This window comes from Amblyomma mixtum, chromosome 10 (assembly GCF_055824585.1).
Source record: "Amblyomma mixtum isolate Tamu chromosome 10, ASM5582458v1, whole genome shotgun sequence".
Lineage (NCBI taxonomy): Eukaryota > Metazoa > Arthropoda > Arachnida > Ixodida > Ixodidae > Amblyomma > Amblyomma mixtum.
The window spans coordinates 171,285,862-171,312,830 of record NC_143021.1 but is presented as its reverse complement, the minus strand read 5'-3'; the positions used below and the strand labels follow the sequence as shown (position 1 = coordinate 171,312,830).

Here is a 26,969-nt window from a genome sequence, read left to right as displayed (position 1 = left end):
GACTGCAACTGCCTCAAGTTTTGTTTTCAGTCTGATCTCTTCAGCAGGGACGCCGCTTTGTATGACAATCGCGACGCCTCCCGAGAGTCTATTTGCCTGCTCACGATCGCGTCTAAAAGTTTTATAATGCTTCAGGATGTTCATATGTTGTGGACCTAGATTGGTTTCCTGGAGACATAAGGCTACGGGTGACATTGACCCTAAAATATTTTTTATGTCATCGTAATTTCACAATATTCCTCGGCAGTTCCACTGAACTATAAAAGCCATGTTTATGTTTGGGGTATGAACGATTGGGGGTTTACTTATGTTCTGGGGCCGTTATGGTGGCCCTGCCTTTTTTTCGCTCAAGAGAGCTGTTCCGCCGCTGCAAAGCGGGCGGATCGGGAGTTACCTCCATCACCTCACTGGAGGTGCTGGAAGACCGCGGGGAAGCCGCGGATGTGTTTGTGTCAGGCCTCCCCCGACGGGGGGAAGTCCTGCGGGATGTCGACCCATGGGCCGGCACTCCCTGGCTTGGAGTTGGCAGAGCAGCTTTCGCTGTCCCTGCCTGGGGCGTGGGTGGCCCTGCTACAGGCGCAGTAGAACTGGCCGCGGCAGGTGCCGGAGTGCTGTGTGGTGCTACGCCCCCGCGCACCACATCAGCGAAGTTTGGTTTCGCTGTGAAGGAGAATGTATTTGTAAGTGCAAAACGCCTTCTGGCTTCTTTGAATGAAATGTTTTCTTTGGTCTTAATGGTGATGATTTCTTTTTCATTTTTCCAGGACGGACACGCCCTGGAGTACGCAGCGTGGTCTCCTTCACAATTAGCGCAGCGTAGAGCTGCGTCGCATTCCTCAGAATGGTGGTCCTTTGACGCGCATTTCGCGCAAGTTTTGCGGCCGCGGCAACTCTGTGATCCGTGGCCAAACCGTTGACAATTAAAGCACCTTCGGGGGTTAGGGATGTAGTGTCTTACATTTACTTTGAGGTATCCAACGTCGATGGTTTCGGGCAATGTGCATGCGTTAAAAGTCAGGACTAGGTGTTTGGTATCTATTTCTTTATTGTCCTTGCGGATTTTGATGCGGTATACATCTATGACATTTTGATCTGAGACTCCTTCCAGCATTTCTTTCTCTGTGAGATGTAGAAAATCATTTTCTGAGATGACGCCACGGACAGTGTTGAGTGATCGGTGTGCAGTGATGGAGACAGGTGTGTCCCCAATAGACACTATGTTACAGAGTTTGGTGGTTTGGACATTGTCTCGGAGTTCCAGTAATAAATCGCCACTGGTCATTTTTGATACTTTGTAGCCGGGGCCCAAAGCTACTGTTAAGCATTTCGATACCATGAATGGAGAAAGAATTCTGGCCTGTTTATCTTGAACTTCACTGTGGATGACATGGAATTTGGCAAATGTTGCTTTCTTTTTCGAAAAAAAGTTCTCTGCTTCGTTCCGCACTCTTTTTAGAGAGCGATCAAGTTTGGAAAGGGGGGGAGCCATAAAAAATTGATGTTTTTCGATCATGGTGCCAGCCACCCACCATGGAGTCCAACAAGGGGACGCGACAGGAACTTGAAAGAAAGTCCTGCCCACGCCAGCTGTACACCTTAACTATAACCTAATATGACTCAACACAGGGTAGTTGGTCACACACGGTTAACCCTCGCCGCCAGGAAAAAGAGGAAAAAACCAAGAAGGGAGGAGGATACAGGAGAGTTGTAAGAAAGGAGATAGGACAGTGAAAGATGGAGAGGAGAACAGGAAAAGGCGACTGCCGATTTCCCCCGGTCGGGTCAGGCCGGAGGTGCCGTCTACAGGAAGCTGGGGCCAAAGTGGTGTGTTGCCTCCGCCGAGGGGCCTTAAGGGTCCAAACGCTCGGCATCGGCTCAACCACCAGGATCCCCTTTTCCCCGGACACGGCGATGCCACGCACGGCTAAGCGCGGATGCTCAGGTCCGTGGTGACGCATTGTTCACCATCATCCCCTTGCGGGGATGTCCCTGCGTATGCTCGGGTTAACCCCGTGGTGTCGCCACTCACCAACGTCTGCATGCTGCAGACGCCTCCCTGCGGGGAAGATATCTTTTGCATGCTCCTTTATATGATCTGATTATATATGATTCCTTATATGATTCTTATATGATTTCCTATGTAATTCCAAGTTCCTCAGTAGGTAGCGCTGGTTCAGGCCAGAAGCGCACTTATATGCCACGTTCTCGCTCCAATAAAGCAGTTGTCAGTAGCGCCTGTGTTCGTCCTGTCTTTCTGTCGTCCCGTCTTTTGCGCTAAAATATGCCTGTGAAGTCTGAACACCAACCAGCCCAACATTTAACCCTTGGGTGAGTAGCGATACTATTCATATTAAGCGCAAACTTAAACAACACAGGTGTAAGCATTCGACATCCTTACGGTCCCTGCAGACATTTAAGCATGAATAGGCCCATAAGCTACCTGCTGCGAAAATTCAGTACTTTAATAGCACCCTACCATCCTTCCTAAAATCAGAACCTTACAAATTCTGGCGTCACTTTAGTCAAATTAAGAAAACCTTGCAAGAAATAAAAGATGAAGATGGGAGACTAGCTTAGGAGCCGAAGGAAATTGCAGAACTATTTAGTCAATATTTTCAGTGTCTTCATCTCTGCACTCCCTCTTGAGTTATCATCGAACAATTCCTTCCTGATCTGCCTTTTCCAGAATCAATATAGTTCTACATTATGCTTCTTTTCCATTAAATTAATCCAATTTTTAACTTCCACATTTTTAACCTGTCATTTAATGCGCTTTCGCCGCCCTCATGTCCGGCATACTTACTGGTTAGTTTCCTAGTTCTTTTCCGCCACTGTGAGTCAACGCTCTTTCTGTATACGTATTTGAATATCTTAGCTGTTCACCTGTTATCGTCCAATTTCCTCAGGTGTTCTTCATATAGTATTTTACTCTTAGCTTCCCGTGCTTCGAGCGATGCCCAGCCCATATCCCCTTGTACTGCCTCGTTTGTGGTTTTGCCGTGGGCACCTAGTGCTAATCTTCCAACAGCTCTCTGATCTGAGTCTAATCTCCACTCAACTTCTGCCCCTAAGCACAGAGCTGCATTCCCGAAAGTAAGCCCCGGCACCATTATTCCTTTCCAAATACCTCTCAGTACGTCATATTTGTTGTACCCCCGTAATGCCCTATGTTTCATTATCCCAGCATCTCTTCGCCCTTTTGCCCTAAGAGACTGTTCATGCTTTTCCGTGTATATCTGCCCTTCGTTGAGCCATATCCCGAGGTGTTTGTATTCGGCCACTCTGGGTATTTCATGGCCTTGTATGTAAGCACCTGATCAGTTGCATTGTTGAAAATCATCACACCTGACTTAGTTGCGCCATAGTGCTTCAATCCTTTTATGGTCATGAAACTTCTCCGTAACGCTATGAAGCGCCTTCCGCGAGGCGGCGCTAAGAGTCCTGTGGGGGCAAGCGAGTGTCTCTACTAGGGTCCCTATCTCTACGCCCGCGAGTCTACGGGCTGATTGGGACTGCGGCAGCAGTTATTTTCTCTTTCCCTCTGCCTTCGTTTGCAAAATAAGTACAGTGCACGTGACGTGCAAGCCTGCGATGCCAAATACTTGCTGCGTTGCCGCTCTGGCTACGGAGGTACGCAGGAAAAGGCCTCGCTGTTCTGACTGCCGAGTGACGCCCAGCAACGTAAAATATGGAATCTAGCAGAACTTTTTGCTGGGCTAGTTGGTTCATATTTAACGTGAGTGAAAACAGCGCGAAAGAAGAAGCCCGAAGGCGAAACGAAGAAGCGCTCTTTCCTGTCCCTTCTTCGTTTCGCCTTCGGGCTTCTTCTTTCGCGCTGTTTTCACTCACGTTAAATATGGAAGCCGGCGATACCCCGACAGGAAAGCAGTGGATTTGATTTAGCTTCGACTCCAAGCATGTCCGTGTCTGCGAGAGGCGTTTTCCCCACGGATTTGATCTCACGAGCTTGTGATCAACAGAGAAGCAGTGTCGCTGCAGTGCGAGAAACAAACTCAGGCCCGGCGCCGTCCCACGGATATTCGAAGGCCTACCAGCGTACTTGGGCACGAATATGTGACGATGTTGCATTTCAGACAGCTGTACTCTTCAATGTGCTGGTGGCTTTTGGTGCGAAAGCACTACTTCATGGGGTGAAACTCAACCCAGAATCTTGTGGCGTCCCTGAATTTAAGGGTGCAGAAATAAAACAAATATTGCTCCGACTGGAAATTTCGAACCCCTGGCGGCGCAAACGGATAAGCTTCGCTGGCTACTGCACGAGGGCACTGTGCTATCGCAGCAGCCGATCCCGCCTCGTGTTGTTGTTGTTGCCTCAAAAACGATGGCAAATACCCACGGTGGGAGATTGGCCGGGGTTTCGTGCAGTTCCAAAGAGGAAAAAACTACACTGTAACACACTTTGGCGCTGCGTGCATTGTACACCGTCGTCTTCATCAACGTCCACCTTCAGAACGAACACATCAGACCAGCTTATCCTCGATCAGAGCTTAACTTCAGTCTAATGTCGTCGCCAGACGTGCCAACGACCCAGCAAAGCAAAACCATGAGCCAAACAGGCTAAACACATGGGTTCGCACCTCTGCTGGGCTTAACCACATTGAACCCCTAGCGCTTTTTATTTTTTGTACATGTTTCTCCGTGATTTCTGTCATTGCTCATTTTTGGTTTATTGTGTGGCCGCTCACAGCTTGTCTCTTATTTTGGTAGCACGAAGCGAGCACATGAGCATATGAATAACAAAAATTCAGAATTCCCTTGCACTCGTCAGCGTCTCCGAAGTCACAGCGTGACAAAGTGTAAATAAATGGCTCATGTAGCAGGAGTCTTCAGCAGCTGGCTTTGCCACCTCCGAGAATGTCAGCAAAAAAAAAAATGAGATGGCACCATCAAACTACCGGTGCATTCGTCATGTGATCACTCTTGTAGCGCGCACTCCAGTTCTTAAAATGCCGCCATAACGTCTTGTTTTCAGCATTATTAAGATTGCAGTACTTCTCACAAGGTGAACGCCAGCCTTAAGCAGCCTTGTGCCCTTAGATGAAAGCAAGGACTCGGCCGAGACAGGCGCAACCCATAGAGATATGTTACTGATCGCTACGCTAGATCTTCCAGAACAACATTGTAGGCAAGTTGCGGTGAAAATGAATGCGAAGGCTGCATCAGTGTACAAAAATCGCATTTTTGTGCGAAGCAACGAGAGAAAGTAAGCGCGTTAATTGTTTGCCAGTAAACAGCCGCAAACAAGGTTTACTAGCGGCCGTCATCGATCGCAGAGGGTTTTTGGTGTCTCGATGTTGCAGCCAAGCTGTTAGGTGATAACCAGTAAAGTAGCGTCCGTCCTAAGCCCAAATACTGATCCCCAAAAAGCACAACTACCAAGCGAGTATGAGCCTGTTGGCCGGAAAACAGCCGCTTTGAGCAGAGCTCGCGCAGCGACTCGTGCCCCCTCGCCGACAGCCGCGCCACTAGCGGCGCGTGCTGTCCCTATATGAAACTTTGGCCGGAGTTTCATGACCAGAAAAAACATTGAAGGACTATGGTTGCGCTAAAACCGAAACCTAGAGTGTCTCCTTCGTCTCCACAACAATTAAGCAGAGCTAGCAAATCTTTCTGGCTATCTGCTGACAGTACAATATCGTCCGCATACATTAAACCCGGGAGCCGTTGCTCAACTACATTTCCGCCTAATCTGTACGACAGATTATAACCTAGGTTACTTTCTTGTAGCCTTCTTTCCATATTTATCACATAAAGCATGAACAGCACCGGTGATAGAGGACAACCTTGCCTTAATCCTTTGTGTACCTCCAGAGTTGTCGCACTTTTATCCCTTCGCATGTAATTTCAACTTTATTACCTCGGTATATTTCCTGTAGAAAATCAATTACCTAATGACCGATACCTTCACCTTTTAATGTGTTCCACAGGAGTTCCCTGTTAACGTTGTCATATGGCCTGCTTATGTCCAGAAAGGCTAAATACAGAGGTCTCTTTTCCGCCTAAGCTATTTCTATGCATTGGAAAAGCTTGAACAGACTATCATCTAATTGCCTACCCCTTCTGAACCCGTTTTGAAGTTCTCCTATAACTTTCTACGCATGACTGCATTTTAATTTCACCGCCTGCATTGCCAGCCTGTATGTAACAGATGTTATCGATTTTATGTTCATCTTCGTTGGTTGAGTTAATTGGGGTTTATCGTCCCAAAGCGACTCAGGCTACGAGAGACGCCGTAGTGGAGGGCTCCGGAAATTTCGACCACCGGGGCTTCTTTAACGTGCACTGACATCGCACAGTACACGGGCCTCTAGAATTTCGCCTGCATCGAAATTCGGCCTGGATCGAACCCGCGTCTTCCGGGCCAGCAGCCGTAACCACGTATCCGCTTTCCCTTTACAACAACCACCACCACTTCGCTGCTGTCGGCGCATGCCATAGAGAGACAAATAACGGGTGCGTACTTGGCCTCGTCGGCGATGACCGCCTCGACGTCGCGGCCGTCCTCCAGGAGTCGTCCGTTGACGGCGACTCCGTTGACGGCCATGACGGCGTGGCCGACGCAGACGCCGTCCCGCTGGCCGAACACCACCACGACGCGCTTGAGCACGTTCTGGTACGACAGGGTTATGTCGAGCGGGTAGCTGAACGTCTTCTCCACCTCGACGCGGGGCATGCTCGGGAAGTCGCTGTGGAAGATCAGGCCGCCCGACTTGCTCACGATGTACACGCTGTACACGGGCATGCCTGCTGCCGGTTTGTCCGCCCGACCGAAAAACGCCGCCCTCCGCGCAACGCCAGACAGGGCCGTAGAAGCAGGCCGACGCAGCTGAAGCGACTACACCCCGCCGCCTTCCCTTCGGCAGGTGACTTTGGCTTCGGCTTCGACGGGAATGGGCGCCGGGCCGGCATATACACACAGGAATGTTACTCTATGTATCAACTGGATCAACCAAGCAAATGATGCAAAAACAGAAGATAACGCAAGCGTTTTTTCCACCCGTGACGAGGTGCGTTTCAGAAGTGAATGCAAACGACCATGGAAAAATCGTCTGCTAGCTACTTCCGGTTCAAGTCACCCACTGCCTTCTGCACACGGTGTGCTTCTGCATAGCAACTGCCGTGCATTCGTGCATCGTTTATTCGCTAATCTGTTTGTGCTGCGACATTGCGTATTGCACAGCATCACCGTAAGATCAGCGCGTGCTATGTATGAACGCGTCCTGAGCGCAGAAATTGACGGTTACGAAAGGTACGAGTGTTTTCTCGTAGTTATAATATTGCCAGCGTAGGCTGGCTATTCTGCGTATGCACGGCAGTCGCTGCCTCGTTTGCGGTGAAACTGCACACAGAGCTTGCGTATTATAGTAGCTTTTGTATCGTAGCAAGTTTTACAACGGTACTTACTTAGTTGAGCCGTGTAGGATGCAAAAGCGTAATCGTCTGCGTCGAGATCGGCGCGAACCGAAACCCAAAACACCGAGCTTTTGCTGGATGGATGGATGGATGGATAGGAGCGCCCCCTTTGAAACGGGGTGGTGGCAATTGCCACCATGCTCAGCTTTTCTTTATTTATTATTTTTTTTGTTTACTGTGTTGGCAATTCTCATTAAGATTCTCCATCAACTTTGCCTACGGTTTCCTACTATTCTAACCTTATTCCACATCTCTGCTTTTCAGCCACCAATCCTCCAATCGCTTTTTGCTGACTTCCACTGCAGATTTATTTACATGACCATTGTTATCTTTAAACCCTAGGGCCTCAGAAAGAGTGACTGTGCCTGCATCGACATCCGGATGGATACCATCACATTTGATTATGAGGTGTTCAATTGTTTCCACAGATCTACCACACGCTGCACATGTGTCATCTTCTTCGTTAAATTTCTTTTTGTAGCTGCGCGTTCTGAAGGGCGATGGTAGCGCCATCTGTCTTCTGCAGTGGAAAGCGTCACAAGGCGCCAAGGCGAGCGTTGCAAGGGGCGCGGGCCACTGATCTCCACTAGGGGAGCTGGATGCCGCATCGGGCTAGTGACTCTACATCGGGCGCCCGAAAGTGAAGCCACCGGAAGTAAACGGCCTTGTCCCGGAAGTCAGCCTTTGGCAGTGCATGAAATCAGACCTCAGCACGGTTTTTCAGTTCCAGTTTTGTTTTCCCACTTAGCATTTCATCTTTTCGCCGTTCACGTCTTTTTCCATGACAATGCCTTCCTGTTGCGCCGTCAACTGAGCGAGGAGACCAGCGAAATCTTCGGGAATGGCGTTTCAAAAATAAGGGCCCATTGCATCTCAATGGGACGACACTAGCAGACGACAGGACGTCGCTACACGCAGCAAGTATGGGACCTCGTCTGCTCAGCTCTGTGTCGTCCCGTCGCCAACACTGCTCTTTACTGTGATGCACGTTCCCACGCTCAAGCCCAAGTTAAGCCATCAGTGGGGGATACATTTAAGAAAGAATAGATGGAAACCTTCACCAGGCAGCTGACCTTGCAGCGACCATTTCACCGAATATTATGTTTAGACAGAACCGGAGCGGGGGCTACAGGTTACTATCTGGTGAGGTGTCGATGGTGTTCGATTGGTTCGCATTAGCGCCTCCAAAAGGTATGGTACTGCTTTTTCGAATGAGCGTGCCATGTACTGTTTCGTATTGTAGCAAGTTAAGCATGAATGGGCTTTTATTCCTGGTGCTTGGTGCAGTTGACTTCTAACAGCGCTTCTCACGCGCACTGCAGCATTCGTCTTTCTTGTCAGTCGTTCCTATCGCGCTGTGCCTTTTCTTGGCTACACGAAAATTCGGTTTTAAGATGACCTAGCCTCATCGTCATTCCACTACTACTCCTTCACGCTCGGAAGGCAAGAATCAGACAAGAACACAGTGTTTAATACACGTACCCCTTTGGCGCGGCAGGGTGAGACATGCATGCCTGTTTTCTTCTGTTTCTCTGAAATTACAGGGTTCTGCACACAATGCTCACATTTCTCGCGTTCAGCTTGCTTGTTTATTTCATACAACAGCAGAAATTACACGAGAACAACGCAAAAAACTCAGAACGAAAGGGCGAAAGACGCGACTTTTTGCATTGAAATACACGGCAGGCACCCGACTTCCGGGACAAGCGGTCCAACTTCCGGTGGCTTCACTCGCGCTCGTCTCGGGAAGCGGGAATGCGGCATCCAGCCACCTAGTGGAGATCAGTGGCGCGGGCCCTTTGAATACGCCGTTCCGGCCTTTTCGTCTGCTTCAACTGAAGCGCTTCGAACATTTTCGGCCAACTGAGCGAAAAAAAATGCCAGAAACAACTATTTTATCGAGGCTGTGCTATTAAAAGAATATTGTTTGACGTCTTCTTTTTTTCGTCCAATGTCTTTGTCCAATTCAGCTTATATCGTCTGCTTTCGTGGCTCTGCTAAAGCGACGGAGGACGACGTCGCGAAGTCCTGAGCTGTGTTTTTCTTGTTTAATTTCGTTGTGGAAGACAGATGGCGCTACTGCCGCCTTTCAGCAAAAACTCGGTGTTTTGGCTTTCGGTTCGCCTACCTCGCCGCAGACGATTACGCTTTTGCATTATGCACGGCTCAACCGGCTCAACCTATAAGTACCTATTGAAGGCCAACAGGCAAACGACGCAGAAAAAGTAGAAGAAAACACAGGAAAACACAAGTAGAAGAAAAGTTGGCCACTTTTTCTATAAAATGTACTACTTTCCTTGAATAAAATTTCAGTTGTGAGTCAGCGCTTGTCCTGTGTTTTTTTCTACTTTGTCTGCGTCGTTTGCGCTGTTGGCCTTCAATAGGTACCACCAACTCAACCGTTTAGTAAGTAAGTACCGTTGTAAAACTTGCTACGATACAAAAGTTACCATAATACGCAAGCTCTGTGTGCAGTTTCACCGCAAACGAGCCAGTGGTTGAGGTAAGAAGAATTTTGAAAGTCTTTGCGATAAAAACGCACAATACTGTATATTAGTTTTTGTTTTTCTACACCACGAAGGCAACGAAGGCTGAGCTTGCACTATGTAGCGAACGATATATATGTGGTTGTTTATTGGGGTTTAACGTCCCAAAGCGACTGAGGCTATGAGAGACGCCGTAGTGAAGGGCTCCGGAAATTTCGACCACACAAACGATAGATGTATTTGCCTCACAGCGTGTAAAAGCTGCCAGTGGGCTAGCAGACTACCCATACCTGCAACCGCGCGCACAGGACGTCTTAAGACATCGCACTGCATAGGCCTCCTACCGTTTACACTATTTTGGTTGTAAAACACGCTACGAAGCAGAACAGGGTCGACATCTAATTGGTCTTGCAATGATGCAATACAATCAGCGATGTTGCAGTGGAAATAAATTAGTGTAAGAAGAGAATTAACACAGTGACTGCCGTATCATTCGATCGCTCATCGCCAGAAGCCATCGCGTCGATTCCGCACTTGTGAGATGCGATCAGCGTCACGGAGAGAGGAATTGGCGGAGAAACGGCTGGCCTTCGATCGTAACCTCAACGAGTCAGTGGCGCGTTGGAAAGTTTAGCCTCAAGATGTGCGGTGTAGTGCGTGTGGGTCTCCACAAGCGGGGACTTACACAGCGAGTGTTAGCAGCGAAAGCCTTTAGCGCGGTGTTGCTGCTTCTGTCACTGATGTGTAGTTAAGATGTTAATTAAGTACAAAATTGTTTGTGAATCTTAAATGCTGGAGACACTGGAGGGCGTTTAGGAGGCATCCGTCTGATCCGACGCCTTTCTGCAAACACTCTCCAGCGTCCTATAGACAAGGATAACTACATATGCGTTGGCAGGAAGTAGCGTAGCCGTTAGTACGCTCGGCTGGTTGTTCACAAGCGTTTGCGGGTAGATAGGCTGGAAACGCTGATTGGTCAAGAAAATATGACGTCATACGCGTGACGTTAGAGGTCACGCAAAATATTAAGGCGAAAGCCTTTAATGTCTCATCGTTGTAAGCAGCAGTTGTCGACAGAAATGTCACGCTTTTCAGTTGGTCGAAACGGTCGTGACGTCACAATGCATGAATTTCAAACGGGGCCAATTGTGCTTTGGCTAGTACCCAGGCAACCAATTGAAGAGATCCTATAGTGATGCTCCAAATGGGACTGAGCTTAGTTAATTGCTTAATTACTCAATTAGCCTAATTAATTTTCTAGTCAGGCCATATAGATAAATAAAACCGAGTACGAAATTGGTCGAGCTCGGGAATCGAACCCCGGTCTTCGGCGTGCGAGACGAGCATGCTTCCACTCCGCCATGCATGCTTCTTTTTTTCTTTATTGCCTGGCTTTGGCTCATGGCATTGCACAACAAAAATAAACATAACGCTATATACATACGACACTGTCGTGCTCAGCCAGCACGAGACTGGCTTCGTCAGCTTAAAATTCCCGCAACATACACAACGGCTCTAGTCTTGAGAGCCACTCGGGAGGCTCCGCAGCTGCTTTTTGGATTGCAAGAAACCAGTCCATGCTTTCCCGAAAATAAATTCGGGCCGGTCGTGCGTCTTTGTCACAATGGTAGCCTGCCATTCTGGAGCGCCATATACGAGGTCTGTTAGAAAAGTATCCGACCTTATTTTTTTTTGCGAACACCTGATGGATATGAAACAAGCGCGCTTACAGCAGTCGACCTAGAACCCTAGTGCGCATGCACGAATTTTTTCCCGCCTGCCGATAGTGTCAGTCGCTGGAAAGCAGCGTTTGAGTGAGGCAGTGCGCAGTGCTCTCGTCGGTTTTTTGTTGCAAGGTAAATGGTGGAGCGAGAGGCGCAGCGCTACTACCTCAAATTTTGCCAGAAACTTGGCGATAGCCAAGTGGAAACCATTCGAAATGTTCAGACGGCTTTCAGTGATGATGCTATGAGCAGCACACAGATTAAGCAGTGGTGCAACTGGTTTAAAGACGGCCGCACATCTGTGGAGAGAGAGCCACGCTCCGGTCGGCCATCAACATGCCGAAATGACCACGTAATTGCCGAAGTGAACGCTGTGGTGATGCGGGACTGTTGTGTGACTATCCGAGAAATTGCGGAAGAGGTGGACATCAGCAATTTTTCTGCACATTCCATTATCACCGAAGATTTGGTCATGGAGAGAGTTGCGGCGAAATTCGTGCCGAAGCTGCTGACGGTGGAGCAAAAGCAGCTTCGTGTTGAAGTCTCACAGGAGATGCTGGATTCCACAAACAGTTACCCTGACTTCACCGACGCCGTAATCACTAGTGACGAGTCTTGGGTGTACGGGTACGACCCGGAAACCAAATCCCAGTCGTCACAGAGGACGCATTCCACGTCACCAAGACCAAAGAAGGCCCGCCAAGTGCGCAGCAATGTCAATGTGATGCTGACTGCTTTTTTGACTCCCTCTGTGTGGGGCACCACGAGTACGCACCCCACAGGATCAAAGAATGACTAAGAGTGCTACAGGGATGTCCTCCATCGCCTACGTGGTGCTCTGCGGCGCAGGAGACCGGAATTGAGGTCAGCAAGAAATTGGCGCATCCCTCGCGGCATTGTTCCTGCACATTCCTAGCATTTGATTCAGACTTTTCTGGAGAAAAGCCAGACTCCTGTAGTTCAACAGGCTCCTTACTCGCCTGATATGTCCCCCTACGACTTCTGGCTGTTTCCCAAAATCAAGAGGCCATTGAAAGGAGCGCGATTTCAGAAAAGAAAGCACATTATGGCTGCTACGACAGCAGAGCTAAATTTCATTCCGAAAAGGGCCTTTTCGGAATACTTCCAACAATGGCAGCGCCGCTGGGAGATGTATATGGAGCCCCAAGGAGACTACTTTGAAGGTTATTAGGTTTCTAACGCTCCAGTTATGCCAGTTTTTTTTCTTCGGCCAAAGGTCGGATACTTTTCTAACAGACCTCGTACAGTGGAGGCCCAAGAGCATTATGAGATCAAAAGGTGCCCCATCCTCATTATCAGTGCTTAAATAGCGAATTCCGTGCGCGTCAAGTGGTAGCTCTTTCTTTATGGTCCTTTGTAACAATCCCCAAAAATAAACCCCTTCCCAGCAATGCAAAAAAACATGGTCTATTGTTTCAGGCTGTTTACAAATTAAGCAGTTCGATCCCCACGGTAAAAAGAAATCCTTTCCAGCAATACTTTGAAATCCTTTCCCTCTAGAAACTTTTTAACTGGTAACGTCCCGGTGTGTAACTTTTACATCGAAACGCTGTGCATGAAAATCATAGAAAACAATAGTATTAATGGCTTTAGGTTACAAGCAGCTGAAGTTAAGCTGCTGGCCTATGCAGATGACGTTGCAGTATTTACGGTTGATCAGGGGAGCATAAGTGAAGCTGTCGGGTGTGTACACGCGTTCAGCGAAGTCACAGGTAGCGGGGTTAACTGGTCCAAGTGCCTTGGGCTCTGGCATGGATGGTGGCCATCCCACCCGGACCATTTCGCCAACGTACCGTGGGCGACGACCCCAGGCAAGTATTTGGGCGTTCCGCTCGATGCTTATCGCGATAGCGAGGAGTATTGGAAAGAGCAAACTAAAGACGCACGTGACCGAGCTGGGAAATGGAAAGGCACCAGCCTTTCAATTTTCGCCAGAGCTACAGTCTGCAATCTTTTTTTTATTAGCAAACTCTGGTATGTGATGCACGTGTTGCATTGCTCGCGTGTGAACGTTCAGAAGCTACACAGGATTTTCGCAGTTTTCATATGGGCGTCCGAATGGGAACGTTGTAGCAGAACGAACCTGTTCCGGCGGGGAAAAGGCGTGGGGCTAGGGCTAGGGCACCTCTTTTTAAGGCAGCTGGTGAACCGTTTTTTGTTTTTTCGCGACGTCACAGACCCGTTCTTGCGCACCGTGTGCCAAGTGAAGCTGTGGCGATTGCTGCCGGAGTTTGTGGTATCCACAGAAGAGCTCTCTGGTGGAACTTTTGGTTACTACAAAGAGATTGTAGCAAGCGTTCGGTTTCTTTCGGCACGTTTTTCCACCGATTATTTGTGGAAAAGTAAAAGGAAAAAGTTGTACAATGATCTTTGTGATACTGTTTTCCCAGAGCCCATGTACAGGGCCTTGTACAGTGGAGGCCCGGGAGGGGATGTTTTAAAAAGGGTGAAGAAAATGCAGGTGCCACCAGGAGTAAAGACTTTCTTTTTTAAGTTACACTCCGCCATGCCAGCTCGATGGTTTGGGAAGAACAAAGGTACGTCAAGTGAATACGGTGTCTTCGCTCACTCCCATCCTCCTCCCTTCCCTTCCGGCGAGGTTTAGGTGTCCACCGAGATATGAGAGACAGATACATTTCCTTTTTCCTCACAAACCAATTTATCGACGAGCGAGGCACAGAACCGAATGGGCAATGGCGTTCTACGGCCTCGTGGAAGCGTTGCAAGACGCTGTCGCGTTCCACTCTTAGAGGCGAAGCTTAACATCTTAACCACACATCAGTGACCGCGCTTTAGGTAAAAAAAGTGCTCCCCTGAATTTTGACGGGTGGACTCCACCGAGATGTGTGAGACAGTTACTGCGTAATTTCCTTTCCTCAAATACAATTTTCATTTTCTTCATTACGGGCCATCTTTGTCTTTCTTCTTCCGCTCCCACTTCCTCCCTTCCTCTATGGTGCGGTTCATGTGTCCACCGAGATGACGGAGATTCACTGCGCCATTTACTTTCCTCAAAAAGCGTTGCGTTGAAACGGCAAGGCATCGCGCCGAACGGGTGGTGGCGTTCCGTGGACTCCCTGGCAGCGCTACAACACGCTGTCGCGTTCCACTCCTAAAGGCGAAGCTTAAGCGTCATTAATTAGCAGTTAATTAGTATTCAGGCACAATTTAATGACGTCATGTCCGGTTGGGGGACAGGCATGTTTTCTTTAGATTTTTCCCCGCCAACGCTCGTCAGCAGACGGGGCTGCGCGCGAGGAGCCGAGAGGCGAGGAGGCAGCGTGTACTGCGAACACCCTCTAAAGAAGTTGGCACTGCAGCGTTGCCTCCTCGGCGTGTCCCCGTCATGTCTTTCGACCCGCCGCGGTGGCTCAGTGGCTATGGCGCTCGGCCGCTGATCCGAAAGACGCGGGTTCGATCCCGGTCGGGGTGGTCGAATTTCGATGGAGGCTAAATTCTAGAGGCCCGTGTACTGTGCGATGTCAGTGCACGTTAAAGAACCCCAGGTGGTCGAAATTTCCGGAGCCCTTCACTACGGCGTCCCTCATAGCCTTAGTTGCTTTGGGACACTAGACAACAGTAAACTATAAACCCATGTTCTTCAGAGTGCGCGCGAGATTAAAAAAGGGCACCTGTCGCGCTGCGCTGTCACACTGCATGCCTGCTTCCGTGCATTTCCTACAGACTCCTTTCTGTCATACTTAGCTACACTTTTCGACCAACAGGCTGCTTACACAGTTATTTCAAGTTTTATTGCTATGTATAAAGAATATGTTTGCTGCGGGTGCGTGAGCCCGAACAAAAGAAAACTGTTTTTATTCCCCTTCAGTATTCCTGCTTATCGAGACTTGAGCCTTTGTATGTTGCAGTAGAACTTTTTTAAGGCATCACAATTGATGCTTCGATTTGTTTGGTACATATTCATCTTCTGACATTTCATGTCTGTTGAATAAAAAAATTATGAAATAATACTTGACTGCATCAATTGTGACTGAGGCAACTAGCATCACGTATAGCATGCTCTTGAAATTCCTCTAGCTTCTTAATAGAAGCATGTAATTGGCTTCATTGTAGCTTCATACTCGCACCATTTAAACTCTGCACACAGCTCTTTTTTCACAAAAGGAAATGTGGTTAGGTTTCTGAACAGAGCTGTGCACGGGCCGCAATTTCGAACCCGCGCCCGGTTCGGGCCCTACCCTACCGTCAGGAAGCCCGGCCCGACACTGAAGGACCCTGAGCACGCTCGTGCTCGGCCCGACCTGCAAAGCGGCGACGACACAAAAAGAGAATTTCAGGAAAGGGAGTTTATTTCAATGGCATTCAAATTTTTACCTCGCATTCCAGATGACAGTTTGCAAATATACACCAGACAAAACGCATAAAGGTATAGATTTATCACCCTTAAGTGGGCACGAGAGCAGCGTTGCGGCCACAGTGGCTAACAGACCGCCTTTGTTTGCCATCCAGGCGCTGCTTCCACTTGTGGCGCACAGCTTCTACAACATCTGCCATCCTGCCAGTGACGGTGCTTCTCGGCACCAAATGACGCAGCTTGCTTCCTGGGAACTGCCTATGTTCGTTCATCAGGTGGCGCCCTCAAGATTGCTTACTGCTTAACCGATGCTTACTGCTGCTCCCGTGCCCACGGGTGTTTTTGAGCGTGTTGACTGAATGCTTTGTCGGGAGATGTGGAAGTAAACCCAGGTCCTTTTCACACGCGTACCGAAATAATAACCGGTGATTCGAGCACAGACGCCTCGAGCGAGGAGAGTAATCCTACAGCCAATGTCATATTAACACAATCGGAACAAAACGTGGAAATACACTGTAGTAGAATGGAAAGTTGGGCGAGTTGGTATACGTTCATTTTGGGTGGAAAAAACAGCGCGAAAGGGACGGAAGACAAAGATGAAGGAAACCACACGGACGAGCGCTGACTCACGTATTTTTTATTCAGAAAAAACAGACATTTATAGTTAAAAAGTCACATGACCTGACGTCACTCGCGCACATGCCCAGAATACAACAGTCTAAGAACTATATCATGAGTCAAGATTAAAACCTTACAATGCGATTTCAGAACACTGTGATTAGCCGAAAAAACACGAGACAGCCAGAAAAAAACAAAGGCACTAAAAAACAAGACACAAATCACGTGTTGTCAACAATGAGCTCCCTTGTCGTCTTATCTCTATGGCGGAATAAAATACGTGTGTGCACACACGTATTTTATTCCGCCATAGAGATAAGACGACAAGGGAGCTCATTGAGGCCTATCACATTCGGAAAAGACGGTATGAATGCATCAGTCAGCCTTCCTTATTGATGGTCGATAAAGAGGTCGCTTTTGTTGACAACACGTGATTTGTGTCTTGTTTTTTAGTGCCTTTGTTTTTTTCTCGCTGTCTCGTGTTTTTTCGGCTAATCACAGTGTTCTGAAATCGCATTGTAAGGTTTTAATCTTGATGATATAGTTCTTAGACTGTTGTATTCTGGGCATGTGCGCGAGTGACGTCAGGTTATGTGACTTTTTAACTATAAATGTCTGTTTTTTCTGAATAAAAAAAAGTTGTGAGTCAGCGCTCGTCCGTGTGGTTTCCTTCACCTTTGTCTTCCGTCCCTTTCGCGCTGTTTTTTCCACCCAAAATGAACATGGAAATACTTCGTACCTTGAAGGAACTGCAGTCACGGTCAGTCGCGTTTCAGCCAGTAACGAAGATATAAAGAAAACAATGGAAGAACTACGGCGCGGACAGCATAATATTGATTCAGCCCTCGCGAATATAAATTCCAGACTTACAACAGTTGAACACTCACTGGAAGCAATTGACGAAGTAAAGCAGGATTTCGAATGTACTGCTCTTGACATTCGCAAACAAAATCAACTGCTGCAAGCACGAATTCATGAATTAGAAGACCAGAGCCGTAGAAATAATTTGGTGTTTCATGGTATTGCCGATGACAATGACCGTGAAACATGGGACGAAACGAAAAAAAAAAGCTTCTAAACGTCCTGTCAAAATACGTTGACCCAGCATTCTCGCCGAATGACATTGATAGGGCTCATCGCTTAGGGCGATATTCTGATTCTGGATGCCGTCCGGTGATTGTGAAGTTCAACAGCTTCGAAACCAGAGAAAAAATTCTGAAGTGCAAAAAAGACATCAAAGAAGACGGCATTCAAGTGACAGAATATTACTCGTTTGCCACACGCCAAGCACGCAAAAAACTGATTGGCTTCGCCAAATCACTGCCCGGCTCTCCAGCTTTTAAGCTAAAATACAATAAAATGGTCGTGAACAACAGATCCTACATGTATGACCCTGTAAACGATGACACATTTGAGATTACCGCAGAACGCACCAAGCCGATTGCACAGCACACGCCTTCGTCTCTCCCCGCTGCATCTAGTCCTTGTAAATCTGCATAGCGGTTACCGAGGGGCAGTGACCGTTGTGTAAACGCAGCTCAAACATCAGTGTTATTTACTAATATCCGAAGTGCCATAAAAAGACGTACGCAACTCTCCTCTGCCATAAGTGCGTGTTCCGCTGACATCGTCGTCCTAACTGAAACTTGGCTGCATGAATACATACGTGACTGTGAGATATTCGATTCATCTAATCAATTCCACTTCTATCGTTTGACAGGAAAGATCGGCAAGGTGGTGGCGTACTAATAGCAGTCAGTAAAAAAATAGTCATATTCTCTTCACATAACATCAAGCATCGAAATTATATGGGTATCTGTTCAACTAGGCTACCGCAGAATAATTTTAGGCGCATGCTATCGACCGCCTAATTAATGCAGCTCCTACATTTCTTGCAGAGCTTCATGATACCATTAATGTCATCGTAACGCGTTACCCTTCGTCATCTATCTTTCTGTTGGGTGATTTTAACTTTCCGGGCATCGACTGGTCCTCGGTGCAACCATCCTCATCTTCGACACTATGCAAGGAATTCACTAATTTATGCTCACTGTTTAATCTTACCCAAATTGTTACTCAGCCTACAAGAATTACTAAAGTTACAGCAAGTACATTAGACCTTGTACTAACAACATGTCCAGAACTGTGTTCAGAAATAACCTACATGCCCCAGTTAAGCGACCATTCGTTGCTCAATTTTTCTGTGAACATTCCTATACAAAAAACTCCCAGTCACACTAAAATAATACGCATGTATCACCGCGCTGACTTCAACAAAATTAATAACGAACTAGGTTCTTTCCTGGCCGCCTTTTTCGACGAATTCGACTCGCGATCAGTGAACGCAAACTGGCTTTTATTCAAGAACAAAGTTTTAGATCTCACCAGCCGCTTCATACCTACTCGTGTAATATCTTATCACCTGCATGCGCCATGGTATAACACGCATCTTAAGCGCTTGTCTAACCGTAAGAAACGCTTTTTCCGATCAGCTAAAAAATCACGCACTGAACATCATTGGTCCCGTTATCGCTCTGCAGCTTACACTTACAATTCTGCAGTAAAGAACGCTAAAGCAAATTACGTGAATAGCACTCTGCCGAGTATGTTGCTCAATAACCCAAGAAAATTTTGGAGCGTCATTAACCCTTCTGAAACATCTAGAATAATACTAACGAATTCAATTCAATAATACTAACGAATTCAATTCAAAACATTGAAAGGAAAATATTTACCCTCGGAATATTTCTGGATTTTAGAAAGGCTTTCGACTGTGTCCAACACGACGTGCTTTTAAAGAAGTTGCCATTGTATGGCTTTCGTGGCAACGCATGGTCTTTAATAAAAAGCTACTTAACATCTAGATCCCAGTTCACATGTATAAATGGCGCAAAATCCGACAGCAGACTTCTAAAACAGGGCGTACCTCAAGGGTCATTACTTGGTCCGACATTATTTTTACTATATATAAACGACATTGTAAACATAATAAATAACACTAAGTTAATTTTATATGCAGATGACACGAATGTGTTTTTCTCGGGCGCTGACGTTGTGGACGTGTTTCATCAGGCCAACGAATGGTTAACTGGACTGAACTTATGGCTTCATTCGAACAGACTCCAATTAAACACAAGTAAAACTAAATACATACTGTTTAGACCGAGGGGAATCCATCCACCCACGAACTTGCACTTAAAATTTCATAACATTACTATCGAACAATCGACTACAGTTAGATTTTTGGGGGTAATATTCCAAGAGAACCTTTCATGGACGCCTCACGTTGACGCACTGCGTAGGGACCTTGGGCGAGCCGTGGGAATTTTGAACAAGATAAGATACCATGTTCCGTCTGCTGTAAAAAAGCAAATCTACTATGCGCTTTTACATTCACGCTTCTGTTACTGCTTCCTAGTATGGGCTACAACGACTAAGACAAATTTGGATCGTCTTTTCTCTTTGCAAAAGCGAGCAGTGAGAGCAATAGGCAATTTGGATCTTTCGGAGGACACTGCACCTCATTTTAAAGGTAATAAAATAATGCCCATTCACAAACTCCATAAACACAAACTGGCCCTGGAAATTTCGCGTCTTCACCAAACAGATATAACATTTCAAACTAAATATCATGCGCAACCTGGTCCTTATTATCTACGACAAAACTTAATACCAAGGCCCCGTTCGCGTACAACATACGGTGATCAAAAACTAAGTTATTTGATTCCAGATTTCCTCAATGCGCACCCTGAATTAGCTGAGATACTGTTTACTGCCACCAAGGTGCAACGACTGAGGAGAACACTTAGAGATTTTTTCTTAAATGAAAACTAAAGACCATGCTGTGTTGATAACTTCGTTCGCCTTCACTCCGGATCTTTACCTTCACTGTGATGATTGAAGACCTGCGCACATACATCACTGTTTTTCATAACACCGTACCACTGATCCAACTTATTGTTTTTATGTATCTGTATTTTTTTGTGTTTTTTCATGCACTTTCATATCATGCAGTATTGTTGTTCCTTTTGCTTTGTAATTATTGTGCTTATGCTATGTTGTCTCCGCCGCAGCCAAGGGGGCCGCGGCCCCGTCAGGCATGTCTATTGCCTTTTGTCGCGTCCCCCAAGGCATTTCTGTAACGGAATGTCTTAAATAAAGAAAGAAAGAAAGAAAGTGACGAACCTATATCAGATACTGAATGTGCAAATGTTCTGAATGATGTGTTTTCGAGCTTTTTTTCAAGTGGTGTAACTACGGATTTCCCCCAACTGGATCATAACAACTTCCTCCCAATGTACCCTGTGGTCATTCATCCTGATGGTATAGTTAAAATAATTGACAACTTTAAGATATCCTCCATTGCTGGTGTTGATTGCATTACTACAAAGTTCCTGAAAAGTACGAAAATGTATTCATCGCTCGCCTTAACTAAAATATTTCAGCAATCATTGGAGAAAGGTGAACTACCGGCTGACTGGAAGATTGGTAAGGTGGTCCCTGTGTATAAATCTGGTAATAAACACTCGCCTCTTAACTACCGGCCCATATCTATTACCAGCATCCCATGTAAAATCTTAGAGCACATACTCTTTTTCACATATTGTCACTCTCCTTGAATCAAACTCGTTTTTTCATCCTTCTCAGCACGGTTTTAGGAAGTCCTATTCATGCGAAACACAGCTACTCTTATTCACACACAAACTTCACGAAATTTTAGACCGTCACTCGATCGCCGACTGCATCTTCCCAGATTTCGCGAAGGCATTTGATAAGGTTTCCCATCATCTTTTGTTACTAAAACTGCGCATGGTAGGTTTAGACACTAACATTTTAAAATGGCTCGAAGTTTTCCTTACTCATCGAAAGCAATTTGTTGCCGTCAATAATGTTAATTCCGCCGTTCACCCTGTTCTTTCCGGGGTTCCCCAAGGCACCGTCTTGGGTCCCCTTCTTTTTCTTATATTCATCAACGACTTACCCAGCAATCTTTCTTCTTCTGTACATCTTTTTGCCGATGACTGCGTCCTCTTTCGGGAAATAACAAATGATAACGACAAGCACATGATTCAATCTGACCTTAACACTATCTCAACATGGTGCAAAACTTGGAATATGACTTTGAATGCGGAAAAGTGCAAACTTATGCGCATTTCTCGTGTTAATAGTGATCCTCCCGTATATACTCTTAATGGTGTGCTACTTGATTCCGTTAAAAAATATAAGTACCTCGGAATTCATATTACGTCTAACCTTAGCTGGCATGCGCACATTGAGCACATCACTAACAAAGCTAATCGCATGCTGGGATATCTGAGACGTATCTTTCACGCAGCGCCAACTAACATCAAATTTCTACTCTATACCACACTCGTACGTTCACAACTAGAATATGCGTCATCAGTCTGGGACCCTGGTGTTAAGAGTTTGATCGACCAACTGGAAATGGTACAACACAAATCAGCGCGCTTTATTCTCTCTGACTTCCGGCGTACGTCAAACGTAGCGTCTATGAAGGCTACATTGGGCCTAACTTCACTTGCATCACGACGCAAAATTGCACGCTTGTGTCTTTTTCACAAAGTATTTCATCATGAGTCCATTCGCTGCGAGTTACTCCTTCCCCCTTCATATATTTCACGCCGCACAGATCACATACATAAGGTAGGCATTTCTACATGCAAAACTAAAACATTCAAGGATTCTTTTATTCCTCAGACGTCATATGACTGGAACCACCTTCCTTCTTCAGTCGCCACAATTCCTGACCGTCTATTGTTTCGGACTGCTGTTACCGCTTGTGTTGAATGATATATTGTGTTTATCACTTATTCTAACTTATCTATGTTTTGACAATTTATTCTTCTCTGCTGTTGTTTGTATTTTCAGTGTTATGTATTACCCACTCCCCTCTGTAATGCTTTGCCCTGACGGTAAAATAAATAAATAAATAAATAAATAAATAAATAAATAAATATGCTAGAACAAGTTCATTGATTATGGCTTGATCGAAACAAGAGCGGCGCTCCTTCATTACGAATCCTGAGGCGCATTTTTCTCGCTGCTTGAATTGGCGGCCGCGACGGCTAATACTTTCATAGCAAGAAGAGAAACACTTGAAGTTCGAAGGAGAGTGACAGGCGTAGCGCAGTAAGCCGTAGATGGCGTGCCACGACAGGAAGACTATTTGACTTGCCAGAGGACAAGCGAGCAAATAAGCGACAGGGCGGCGCTATCGATCCTGCGAATGCCGACGTGGCCGCGACGTCCCTGCTTCTGCTATTCGCGGGAAGGCAAGGCATGGGCAAGATGCCGTGTTCACTTCGCTGACAACGGTGAAACGCAGCAACCAAGCCTGCGCCAGAATAGTACGAGCCGTAGCCGAGGCACCAGTGGCATTCCTCTAATGCCATTCATGTGGTGGGGGCCCCCCCTTCGCTCTCGCCCGCGACTATTGTCCGTCTCCCCGGACGGAACCGCAGCGAGTGGCTCCTGCCGGGGAGACGGGCAAGCGGTGCGTTGCGAAGCGTCTTCCCAAGAATGGCACCGCAAAGCGTCCCATCGTTACCTTCGCTGGACAGTGGCGAGTGGAAGAATTTAACCCTTTCCCGAGGTACTGCTGCAAGAAAACAGACATCTCGCGCTGGAAGTGACGTTCCCCTTCTCGACCTCGTCTGTGATGCGTCAAGTAGTTCCCTGCTTTGTATGTTCACCGTGCTAGCCGCTGCCTTGTTTCACACAATTCCACGTTCTTCAGGTTGGTAGTTGTACGAGTACAATTCGTAAAGGTTGTCGAGGTATCGCGGTCATGCCGTGGCCCCCACCGTTGTCCTGTCTTGGCTCCGGCGCGGCCACCACGGCGGCGGCAGCGCCATTCACCTGCGGTGGCCAGGAACCTCGTCGGGGAGGCAAGGAGCCACACAGTCATGCCTATATCCCACCGTGGGACACAGCGACCCCAGCGAGGGGATCATCCCTCTGTTGGCTTGACAAGGAGCGCCGACCAGCCGCCTTGAAGGAGGGGCTGAGGGCAAAACAAAGCCACTTCCCAGAACTGAGCAATGAACCCAAGCAACCACCGATATCCTTCGGACGGCCGACAGAGGTGTGTTTCGGATGTTCTGTACGTCCGCTGAATATCCGCAAACAGCCGGTAGACGTCCGTCGGCCGTCCGAAAGGTGGCCAAAGGTATACGGTTCGCCCGCCGACGGACGTCCAGTTGAGTACGTCCATTGGCGGATCTTCCTCGAATATTCGCATATATGGTGCATGCGTGCTTTTTTCACTTCGCGCGATGCAATAAAACCAAAAACAATTTGATACATAGCACGCATATTTTATTGTGGCTGATGATACATCAGCAGAGCAATGGGTTATATTCGGAAAATTTCTTAAATGTGACTCTTCAAATGTGGCAAGCTTGGGACACACATACGTAATCTTCCCACCCACAGGATTTCTGAAATAAAAAGAACGCGGCAAACATCAGTCATGTGAAATAAATGGCACAATGCAGCAGCCGAAGTAAAAACATATTGGAACCAATTAATAGAAGTGTTTAATGCTGCAAGTATAAAAGACAATGCACTTTAACAAACACCTCAATAAGTATAAGGCAGTAACAGCTCTCACTTTTCCACACCATATTTGACAATGTATCTGCTCTTTATTTATTCTCATGGGCCTTAGGGCACTAACCTGCGCAGCACTGTACGCGACTGTGCACAGAAAGCCGCAAAGCTTCCGTTGCGAAGCACTGCGAACTACACGTGCTTCCTATGGTCTGCCTTTCGCGCGTTGTCACTCTTTATATAGGCACAGTGAACCTAGCGATGCCCTAAAGATTAACAAGATGCTAAAATACTCCCTCCCGCAACTTTGAAGAGGAGTGGGAATTAGCCGCGCGAGTTGAGGGCTCCCGCAGCTGTGTGATGTAGGCTCCCGAAAGTGTGAGAAGAGCACACACTTGTGGAAGCCATCTCCTCGCGCTTACTGCTCCCACTGTCCTGTGAACGAATGTTATATGAGCATGCATTGTCCTAGAAGCAAGTTCCAAGAAGTGTACTGGATACATACCTTCGTAGGCAATCACATGTGCACTAAGCCTTCTTTAAACCAAGGTCGACGCAGTACGGGATTCCGGTGTTCCACAAGAGCTTCAGGCGCTTCCCGTATCTTTCGAATTGCTTAAGTTACATGCTACTTTCGTCCACAAACCGAACAAAGCCACACATTATAATCACAGAGCTATAAAGCTCTGCGCGACAGCACTACGCAGCAAATCAACAACAGCGCAGCATAGCGCAGCGCTACGGAGCCGTACTGATGGATTGGATTGGACTGACCGCGAACTGACATCTATGATGATGGTGATAGCAGAATGCACGGGAGTTTTGATACTTACGAATGGTTTCAATGGCAAGTTTAGCTAGCAAAACGGTGGACATGTCGCACAACTCCACTAATTTGGAGAAGTTTTATAAATATAAAACTAGTGATTGAGTTCTTGCAAAGTTCTGCAACACCTGCTTCTCCTCTTAGATAAATTTAGCTCGTTGGCGGCTCTTGCACTGCAGGTAGGAGTGGAATCGTGCCAATTTACAAACATCTTCGCGTCAAACCCTCCAACTGAAGCAAATAAAACAGTATACATACACGAAAGACGCAAATATTCTGTGAAATAAAAAACGTCCATACTCATGGCCTGGGAAAATACTCAGCCTTACATTCTTCGGACGTACACCTCGTCTCTCATGCGGATATACAAAAGTGGACACTGTCCGTACGTCCGGCTGATGTACGAATACGGATATCCGAAATCGGATTGCGTTCGTACGTCCGATGGACGTCCGATCTCGGCAAAGGACGTTCGGATCTAGCTCGTACGTCCGACGGATATCTGTGGTTGCTTGGGAAGGCCGCTAATCCTACTGGCGAAATGTCTGGGCAGGTGCTTTGACTTTCGTGGACATGCCGTGGTGGGACATCTCAGCCGTCGACTTGTTTCCCCTGGTATCGAAATCAATATTGCTCGCGTAAACGTTACCACTGAACGAATGAGTAATGGTACAATATCGTTCGCCAGTTATTTTTCAACAACAAAGCGCATAATTTTTTTTTGTGTGAATAAAATAAATAAAAAATTGTTTCTATCTTTTTATTTTTTGGTATACGGAAGTCTGTCCTCCGCCCCCCCCCCCCCCCCCCTAAAACCACTCTCTGGGACCGCCACTGCTAAGAGACCTGAGTAACTCCGTATAGCGCGCGTAATGCATTCCCATCAGGCAGAATTAAAATATGAGAAAATTCGTCGCAAGCTATTTCCTTGTACTCTCCAAGTAAATTACTCCTATACTAACTTCTCTCTTCTGAAGTGACGAAAAAATAAAAACACCCAGTTCATAAAAACGGTGAATGGAAACATGCACTACTTTTGTGCAAACTTCCCAGGAAGTGCACTTAAACTGGCACAAGTGAAGAATGGCCTGAGGAGGGGCGAGTTGGTGCATGACGAAATGAACGGAGGCGCGACACTTAACCAGAGAGGGGACAACACGTGCGCATGTGTTGGCACAAGTGCATGGCCAATTAAGCAAAAAAAGAGCGCAAAGGACGGAGACGCAGAACAGGAACACAGGACGACGCTGTGTTCACTGTTCCCAGTTCTGTGTCCCCGTTCTTTGCGCTGGTTTTCTTTCTACAATCATGCGCCAATTAACTCGCCCAGCTCTCCACTCTACTGGACCAATTAAGGCATCAAGCTTCACAGTGAATTAGTGTTATATCTTAGGCTACATATTTTGGAACTGTTTTTGCTTCAAAAGAGGTGTAAGAGTTCAGCATACACGTCTTTCATTTACTTAGGAACAAAGCAGTGCAGTTAAGAAAGCTACTCCCTCCTGCCAGTGAAAATTTTAAAAAATGCGGTGTTTTTTTTCGGCACCAGTATAAAATCCTTACATGCAGCTTCGAAAAACGTAGCGCGAAACACAAGACACAGGTAAGGTGAAGACAGGACACGAGCGCTACCTTACCCTTCACCTTACCTGTGTCTTGTGTTTCGCGCTACGTTTTTCGAAGATGCAATTGCTCCGACTAGCCCAGTTCAGCTTACTTGTGCAGTTCCTTACATGCAGACAGCATGTTGAAATTTTGGATAATACACCACAATAAAAATCTCAAGAAGCCCCAGATCTTGTGGCCCAGGAAGAATAATCTATGGTAATATTTGAAGTGTATTTATGAATCAAGTTCTTAATACTCTAACGTTCTCGTAAGCAAATAAAACTGGCAATTTTGATAATTTTGATAACGCCTTTATGCAGCTAATACCATCAGAGAAGTGGTAAATAAACAAAAAAGTAAATTCT

The 26,969-nt window shown here is 46.8% G+C and overlaps 1 protein-coding gene across 1 annotated transcript in view; it reads right to left on the bottom strand.

Annotated features, from left to right (window-relative positions):
- Positions 1-6,893, bottom strand: part of Trs23 (trafficking protein particle complex subunit 4-like protein Trs23) — a 54,330-nt gene extending 47,437 nt beyond the window's left edge. The window contains exon 1 of the mRNA XM_089563519.1: positions 6,483-6,893. Within this exon, the coding sequence (XP_089419645.1) occupies positions 6,483-6,763 (281 nt within the window). The 5' untranslated portion in view covers positions 6,764-6,893. The remainder of the gene's footprint in view (positions 1-6,482) is intronic.
- Positions 6,894-26,969: the final 20,076 nt, after the last annotated feature.